This window comes from Bacidia gigantensis (assembly GCF_019456465.1).
Source record: "Bacidia gigantensis strain McMullin 20006 chromosome Unknown contig_156, whole genome shotgun sequence".
NCBI lineage: Eukaryota > Fungi > Ascomycota > Lecanoromycetes > Lecanorales > Ramalinaceae > Bacidia > Bacidia gigantensis.
In genome coordinates this window covers 931,850-941,000 of record NW_025408594.1, presented here as the reverse complement: position 1 = coordinate 941,000, position 9,151 = coordinate 931,850, and the positions used below count along the sequence as shown (strand labels likewise).

Below are 9,151 nucleotides of genomic sequence, written 5' to 3'. Positions count from 1 at the left end.
TCCAGCTCAGCCTCAGAGCATTCGGAAGCGTAAGCCTCCCGATTCTCACGCCCTTTGGAGTTTCCTAATCCAATGTCTTTCTCATCAATCTTTGTCAGTGCACATGGTACATACCCTGCGTCCCGTGCGTTGTGACACATTTTACTGGGCTCCTTCGACACTAAGCCCTGAGCTTGAGACATATATTTTCCGGCTTTCCGTGGCGACAGTACGCTCTGGCTTGAGAAGTTTGCCGCGAGTGTTGTATGGACGTAGCTTGGTCCAGAGCGATCAGGCTTGTTTCTATGGCATATTGTAGGCAATCCTGGTACACAGACGCATATAAGTCCACTAGTAATTTCTGCCGTCCTGTCAACATTGGGTTAGTCTAGTTCTTCGTATCGCATCTTATCCTAGACTTACGCCCATAAGAGCATTATTGGTTGGAACCAAGTCTGATCTGGACTTGCGCTGACCTGAAAGCGAACGACGACGCCAACAAGGCTGAAGATGGGTGCTCTGAGAGGTATGAGCACAGTCATTCTCTTCTGCTAGACGATACGTACGATAGCCCGACGGTGATAACCCCCAAAATGGCCAGCTTCTGGACCTTCGAGATGCGTAATCCCATAACCTTCCCAATAGGTATGACCAGTATGACGAAGTCGCTAATAGTGTTGAACATTCCACTCGTAGTCAATAAAGTCGGAACGTTGACACATTTGCCAGGTATATGCTTCTCCCAGATTTTCTCTCTTGGTGTGCACTCGAAGATTTTGACGATGGTCAGAGCGGTGTAGAAAAGGCAAATAATCAAGATCAAGGCCCGGGTTGTCATACACATCAGTGTTCCTTTGTGAGGCACAAAAATGCGGCGAAGAAACAGCAGAATCCCTAGTTTCGCAAAGAGAATTGTAGGCCCATAAACAATCGAGGCCACATAGAACCAATATGAAGCTTCAACGAATCGCTTTGCTGTCAAATCCCACACATGAATCCCACCATGGTGATGGAAGGTCATGGTCGTCAGTGTGCAATATGCTACTAGCCCCAGCCACGCAAGAAGGCACATCCAATCTTCGAGGATCCATTGCTTTTTGAGATGAAGTCGGACATATGCTCTAGCAGCAAAGACAGTGGTAGCCACAGACAGGCACGTTACGGCACATACTGTGTTCCACACGGCCAGGGACTCCGGGTGATTCGGATTGGGGATCACGCCGGCTGGGGGTTCCACTGCAGGTGTGAAATAGGGAGGAGCTGCCATGACGAACCAAATGCGGCGACTTGGCTGACGTTGGATGATGTATAATCTCTATATATTCAGAGTATGGTAAGAATTAACGGGTAGAGAGAGCGATGTGAAGGTGGCAGGAGTCGAGCCCCGTAGCGCCAGATTTCTGCTGCCAGTAGGTGGTAATGATGACACTCCAAAAATTATGAGTGTTAAAGAATCGTTGCGTCATAAGTGGCGAAGAGGAGTGAATATGTCTTCGAATCGTTAGAGGAAAGCTGCCGCGGAGACAAAAGTCGTCGAGCGACATTAGGATCCGCTCTAGACTGGCAACAGGTGCAGTATTTATTCAATGAGGACGAAAGCTGGAGAAACGACGGCTGAAATCTCAGCTGGATAGATTTAGCTATATCTAGTCATACTCATACTGAAAGACACCATGATGTTCTCAACCCATCATGCTCTTTCCGCTCCTTGGTCCAGAGTCGGCATGGTCATGTACACGTGCACTTCATGGGCCCAGCTTGTAGCTCCTAGAACGCCTCGCCATAAAAGTAAGTGTGCCATCCAAAAGATATGACAGCGATACCAACCCAAACGGACGAGAACCTATACAATTCATACACATTCCGTATCATCGCGCCGCGACACGGGTACTCGACGACCTTTCCTTGAACGCCTTATACTCCGCCAACTGGGAAGCAAGGTTGCCCAAAATATCATCCATCGGACACGCGTTAGCAAGAAGCCGACCCTTTACAAACGGTGCCACCATGTTTCGAATTGCGAGCGTAGATATACATGTCTAGTGCCACGGTCATTAGTATCACCAATATTATGCAGATTGGGGTTTTTTACTTACTTCAATCCTTGTAACCTGATGCTCCAATAAGCTTACTAAAAACCGCTCGGTGACTTCTCCACCACGATTTTTCATCCGCTCCAACACGCTTCTTTCAGGAGGTTTCACCCCCATCGCACCAGGCGATTCCAAAGCACTACAGATCATTTCGAGCCTCAAAGAGATATTCCAGGCATCCCAAACGTACTGTGTATCCAGCTCTTTAGACTCGCCCTGAGCCAAGCTTGCTGGCTCCGTGCTAGCTAATGCGGCAGCCGAATCCTTATGCTGCTGCTGGACGATCAAGCGGCCTGCGAGGGTGTGTGGATACATGAGATAGATGACTTCGGGATTCTCGAGACCCTTGAGTTTCATCATGCCCATGTCTTTTACCTCGAAACCCTGGGTAGATAAAGCACGTAGTTCCTTCCGGATTTGTTGCGCTGTTGGGTCATCACTGAAACTGTCATCCGAATCAAAAGAGCCACTGCGTTCGTCGTCTGCGTAGGTTTCCAGCACTCGGTGAATTTCTGCTATGAAGTCGGATGAGACAAAAATTTCGCCGCCGTCTGCAGCACCTTCGATTCGGGCTGCTCGATTCACCATAGGACCAAAATAATCCATACGTCGAGTCACCGGGTCGAGCTCGTGGACGGGTTGACCCCAGTGCATACCCATCCGCACAGACAGACCACGGTAGATCGTGCTCTCATCTGCGTCGCAGACTTCGCGGCAGTGAATCGTGTTCAAGATTTCAGGAGGCCAGTCAACTTCGAGTAGTCCCTGCTGTACAACAAAGCACCACAGCAGCGCTGATGTGGCCGTATGAAATGCCACCATAAAGGCATCACCTTCCGTCTTCACTTCGTAACCTCCTATCACACGAAGTTGACGACGCATTATCTCGTTGTGTGACTTGATGGCAGATCGCATTGCGACCGGCACAGTCTCCCAAAGGTTGGTAGAGTTCTTGATGTCGGTGAAGACAAGTACGAGGTCGCCAATAGGTGGATCGACTTCAGGGTCTAGTCGTTGCAGCGTCGAATCGTCAGGACGATCTCGTGCTTTTCTCGGTCGCTTGCTTTGAATCATCTGTTCTTCTTGGATCTGTGATTGCACCATAGAAAGAGATTGCCCACGGAAGCGGTTGCGTTCGCGTTTCTTGAGATCACTGACCCCAATCATCATCACCATTATCTTGCCTGTGGCACCAAATGCCATTGCCAGGTCGCGGAGCTTTTGCGCGGCACGCATGAGGTCTCCTCGCTCAGACCGAGCAACATCGGCGACTACATCGGCGGTCATATAATCCCATAGTTCTTTAGACGCAATCAAAATCATCTCATCGGATTCCTTCAGAGTACGATGAGTGATGTTTGGTGCAGCCATGACTGCTGGCATCATCTGAACATATCCGAAGGCTCTCGAGACCTCAAGCACATCGTTGAGCTTGCCATGACGAGAAACATAGCCACCTGCTTCGCGGATCCGCTCACGCTCACTCCTATCTGCTGGCTCATGCTTCTGCGTAAGGATCTTGTATCCGCCATCAGATTGCATCAGCATTGCTTGCGCATCCCCACAATTGGCTATATACAAATCCATGTTATCAAGGAAAGCGACAGTCGCAACCCCACCAGAAGCCAGATCATCAGCGCTGAGCGACTGCGCGGTTGTGGAACCTCTATGGGACATCTGGGGCAGACGGTGCTCTTTCTCGTCAAAGCTTTGGCTAGCGATTGTGGCAAGATCTTTGTTCAGTGCAAGAAATGATCGTCGTAAAGCGTCAGTTGGCGACTCGTTCTGCTTAAGGCGACTTAATTCCTCGGTAAAGTGAAAGCCGAAATTCTCATGCAGATATTTGGCCACTCGTGACCCACCGTTCGAGAGTGCTTGCCCGTCAAACATACCAAGAAGTGTCTCTGTTTCATGGCCCCTAAACCTGGGTACTACCATGTCAATTGTCGACAAGTGCTGATGTCTGCCTATACTGTCCGCCATACCGTACGCCATTGGACCAGCTACAGAGCCTGATGTTCGGACTCTTCGGTCCTCAGTCTGATCAGGGATTGACGGAATCGTCAAAGTCACATCCATCAACCCTAGGACCCGAAGATGACTGAGCATATTAAAATTCGTAAGATCATCAGTCTCGTCTTTGTTTGCGTTATGCGTTCCGAAAGATCGTGTCGGCTTTATTTCCAAACGTTTGTTACCTGAGAAGTTGAGATATTGTAGGTTATGATTCCAACTCCAGTTCCAATCATAAGGCCAATTAGAGACATTGTACTTGAGTGCGTTACTCCCTACGTCCAACACTTGTAGCTTTTTAACCTTGCATAGCTCCGCAGGGAGTACTTGAAATTTGTTCGCATTGATGTGGAGGACTTTGAGCGACGCAATCTGTTCTAGATCATCTGACGGTAGAGAGGTCAATTCATTGCCGGACAGATATAGCTCATTGATTTCTTGCCACCTGCGGAGTGAGCGTTCAGGAATGTCATCGAGGTCATTATATGATAGATTGAGTATACGAATGCCAGGTAGCAGGGTTATCTGGTCAAACACATCGTCAGTCAGTCTGTTATCTGCCAAGTAAAGATTGCGAAGAGAGGCGGCAAAAGTGTTCATGTATCTTTGCTGCAGGTTCGAGTCTTTTCGGCTGATTGGTGTCAATGTGTCGCTTGTCGTAGTTCTTGAGATGATAGAGCCTTTGCGTGGCGTAGGTCCTATAACGGACGCGACTGATCCGTTTCTAGCGGAGTTCAGAAGACCCGTGGATGACTGACTTGGTCGCCGCTCGCTATAAGCGTCTGTTGATCCAAGCTCTTCGTGCTCTGGCGTTGCTGCAGGTATTGATGTTGTTTCAGCTGAAGCATCTGCAACGCCTGCCTGTTCCTCGATTTGATTTGCTGGCTGAGAGGTTGGGGGCTTTGGGAACGACTCCAAAACATTGGCGGAGACATTGAGGGTGTCTAGACGATAGCAGAACCATAACTCGGAAGGAAGTTTTGTGAGATTGCATTCTCTTACGTCTAGAAAGTGCAATTCGGACAGCCCCCCAATGGTCGCTGGAAGGCTGTTCAGCGGGTTCTTGGCTATACTGAGATACTCTAGTCTTTGTAGCTTGCAAATCTGATTGGAGAGGGACGAGAAATGATTTTTGTTCAAAATTAGTTTGGTGACATTTCGCATCCGCTCGAAGCAGCTATCGTCTAGTTGGGCGACCTTGCAAGAGGCGATGTTGAGTGCGGTCAATGATGGGACAGGTGCCTTGAAATCGAATCGTGTCATCGGGTTGTGATCTACATGTAAGATACGAATCTTTTCAAAACTACCTTCAAATTTGGAAATCGTGTTGTGTCCGACCATCAGTTGCTCTAATTTAGGAAGAGAAGTGAAGACCTCTATGCAAGTAATGCCGTTAAAACGTAAGTCAACCTCTTTGAGATTTTTCAGTCCCTTGAACTCTTCAGCAAATTTTCCGGAAAGCGTGTTGTTCGTTGCCCAAAGACGCTCTAGAGACGTGAGTCGACCTAGCTTGGGCAGATTCTTTATGCCGTTGAAGCTTATGTCAAGGTCGACCAGAGTCCTAAGATCACATAAAGACTCTGGGACGGCCTCAAAATAATTTGAGGACATGTTCAAGCTACGCAACGAGCTGAACTGGCCAAAGTACGCGGGTAGACTTTTCAACTTATTGTTCGACATCTTTAGACTTGCGAGGTGCGACAGCTTGTTTAACTCGGCGTGCTCAAGTTGTTCAAGGCGATTGTTAGAAATGTCAAGTACAGTCAAGCGACTTGCCAAACATAGACTTGCTGGGACCTGCCATGCTTCATTACTGATAAATCGAATCTCTCGGAGGTTGGTGCAACTTGTGATGAAGTCTTTCGGGACGTCAATTGCCAGGTTCCTCGAGATATTCAGCGATACGATCTCTGTCGCCTTTTGGTACAGCGTAATGGGAATTGTGACGAGGCTTCTACCGGATAGATCTACGTGACTGAATTTCTGCATCTTACCCTGTCCGGGTTCCTTCTCCAGACTGTAGTATCCAGTCAATTTTGTTGGTACAAAAGTGAACCGGACAAGATAGCTATTATCTTCGCGTCCAATCTCCTCGACCCGGTCCGAAGGTTGATAACCAGCTTGCTCGAGTAATTTCTTTTGTATGGCTATAGGCCTCTCACCCGGCGCTAGTTGTCGGTGCAGGTCATGTTTTCTCATGATTATCTGGTAATTATCAAGGTCATCTTGTAAGAAAGACTTCCGCCCAAGAAGCTGGAGAATTTCTGCAGCGGTGGTATTGATCGTCTGAGAGAGAGTAGCAAAGGTAGAATCGATGCGAAAAATGCGGACACAATGCGGTGTGCCATCATCATTTAGCTTAGGAGGAATTCCAGCCTCGTCGATCTCTGGTAGACGCCCCATGTTCACGTCACCAACCTTTTTGACAGCCCATGAATCCGGCGCGTCCCAAGACCCTGGCCCATCTTCTTTGACCTCTTTTTTGGGCTCCTCAGGCATCGCCTCTCCAGTAAAGATACCACCATGAGGAGCGTTAGGACCAACGGCATTTGCGTCTACAATGCCGCTCATATCGTCGAAATTCATGTCCAGCGCATGTAGGGACGGATCATGGGTAATCGATCCATTGCGGACCTTTTCAAAATCCTGTTTGTTCTGACTGTCGGTACTGAAGCCACGCTTTGGTTTTGGAAATTTGGAGTGGCTGTGTAAGATCTTTGAACCCGCAGTGTCCTTCTTCAAAAGTGGGGACTCTTCACCAAAGCTGAATTGATCGGTCCCTTTAAGGGTCGATTGGCTGTCGAAAGTAGCAATACTATCTTTTCGCGATGCTTTTTTGACTAGCTCCGGATTATATTGTTTGTAGCTCTCATTCGTCTGAACGGGCAGTAATGAATTAGACGAAGGTGGGAGACGGTCAAGAGAGTCTCCAGCGCCTCGGTCTCCTTTATGTCCGCGAAGCTTGTCCAGCAATGTCCGTTTCTTATGACCATTTTCCACAGGTGACCTATGGCTAGGCATGGTTTCGGCTCGATTAGAAGGGCTTCTGTTGCTTGTTGTGCTTGAAGCTGGACTTCCATTGAAGCCTCCGATGGGCAATGTACTGCGCGAAGGTATAGGTGATGGATTCTGATCTTTCAAGGAGCGTACATTGTTCGCAGATTCGTGCCGAGGAGGGGTTGGTCGTATAGGGTTGCCGTTGAATGGTTCCTTGGGCGGGGGTTTTGGAGGCTCTTCTCTACTTCGATTATGGCGATGACCTGGTAAATGGAGGCGGCGATGGTGGTGGTGGTGCTGTTGATCAGTAGACGAGCTTTCTTCTTCTCCAAGACGGCCTTTGTCTAGACCTGCAGGCATCTGCCTCACTGGTGCGTCACCATAGTGTCGTATATCCTATATGAGATACACTGTCAGCTCTCGGTCGCTCCTTCCACGCAACCTTCTGAAGTATTGGGACACCCCCTGCACAAAGAAGTTCCCCCAAGCGACCATATGAAAAGACATTTACTGGCGTAGCAGAGATTCGACTTTGGGGATACATCAGACTGCCCTTTGCGCCGTTCAATGCAATGACAGGGCGCAAAGAAAGAGTAAAACGGTCTGTCTGAGGGCAGGGTGCAGCCAAAGCATGTCCGGAAAGAAAGATTGGCGTGTGCTCACCTTAGGGTCCTGAAACATCCATGGTGTAACTTCACTGGAAGCCTGAGGATATCGCGTACTGGACGAAGGTGGTGACTTGGATCGTCCGTCAGTACCTGTCGAATGCATTGAGCCTTGGGTAGATGCTTGGGTCGACTCCCTCCGCAGACTACCTGGAGTGCTCGCTCCAGAGCTCCAGGAAGGCTTCCGTCCTTCATCACCGAACAATGCAGCCTTCTTCCTCGAACTTGCGTTCTTATGCGAAGTCGTTTTTGGCATCGAATTCTGACTAGAAAGCGTGCTTTCACTCACAATAGACGGGCGACGGTCGTCATCTTGATACACGAGCTCTGATGGGGAGCCACTGTTGTTGGTACGGCCTGCCCCAGATCGGAAGATTGGAGACAGCTGCACCTTGCTTGGTCCATTTTCGAAGAAGTTTCCTGAAGTAAGATCGTGAGTGCTCAGCATCGCTGGATCTTCCGTGGCCCAGGGCGCTATCTGCGACTTTGGCGCCTCGGTAGGCGCAGAAAGCTTTGCGCGCGATTGATTGTTGGGTCTGCTCTTATCCTGTCTTGCCTCATCTCGTAACCCACCCTGCCGTGTCTCTCTGTAAGTTTCTCTTGAGATTGCAGCTGAAGGCGATGCTGTCAAAGGGTTTCTATCTCCCAACAGACCAGAAGGATCGCTAAAGGATCTGGGAAATCAAGGACAGTCAGCAATTTGAGCAAGGGAGGCAGGATATCACGCTACAAGATCAAATGGTAATGAGCCTTGTGAACTACATATTCGTCGCCCGCGACCATAAAACTTGCGACTCGCATTCGAGAGCCACTGCAGCGTAGATAGACACGATTGTACTCACAGATCTTGTGGAGCAGTCTGCAGCGAAGACATCTGCTTTGCCCGTGCTGCAGCGGCACCAGACATCGGATCCGCTAACGGAGAATTGGTATTCCTGTCGGAACTGTACTTTGAAGCCCCATGATCCTTCTTGGTCATTCTAACCCAACAGGTCGTTTGCGAGGCTCAGAAGATGCGGATAGATAAACGTGGGGCGACCTCAGAGTTGGGGGGTTCACCAATGCCAAAGCATTGGACGGGTTCTGTTATGCGTCAATGCAGCGGCAAGCGGGAGAACAGGCAGCTTAAGGAACAATTGCATCGGTGGCGTGCAGTCGGATGTTTGCGTTGGAATGCTAAGAGCCTTTGAACAATGCCAGAACAGCAAGCGCTCCAGCAGTCAGGCAGAATACATGAAGATTGAGGGAATCTGCATGTAAAGGAAGTTAGCCATGCAAGTAACCAGCACGGCGAAAAGCAAATCGCATCATGGAAAGCGTGGAGAAGGCGAGCTAACCAGAGCTAAGTCAAGAGAGGCTAGCTAGATCGGATCTAGCCGAAACTCCACAGCGGGGTTCCGATTT

The 9,151-nt window shown here is 49.2% G+C and overlaps 2 protein-coding genes across 2 annotated transcripts; both read right to left on the bottom strand.

The window, feature by feature from the left end:
• Positions 1–398: 398 nt before the first annotated feature.
• On the bottom strand, positions 399–1,246 carry KY384_002552 (uncharacterized protein; the record flags this gene model as incomplete). Its single annotated transcript, XM_044811075.1, has 2 exons — positions 399–498; positions 1,050–1,246. The coding sequence occupies 2 exons, from the start codon at positions 1,244–1,246 to the stop codon at positions 399–401; spliced, it is 297 nt and encodes a 98-aa protein (XP_044671958.1).
• An 802-nt stretch (positions 1,247–2,048) lies between these two features.
• Positions 2,049–8,654, bottom strand: KY384_002551 (uncharacterized protein; the record flags this gene model as incomplete). The annotated part of the gene is made up of 4 exons (XM_044811074.1): positions 2,049–2,090; positions 2,112–7,478; positions 7,746–8,421; positions 8,590–8,654. The coding sequence occupies 4 exons, from the start codon at positions 8,652–8,654 to the stop codon at positions 2,049–2,051; spliced, it is 6,150 nt and encodes a 2,049-aa protein (XP_044671957.1).
• Between the last annotated feature and the right edge of the window lie 497 nt (positions 8,655–9,151).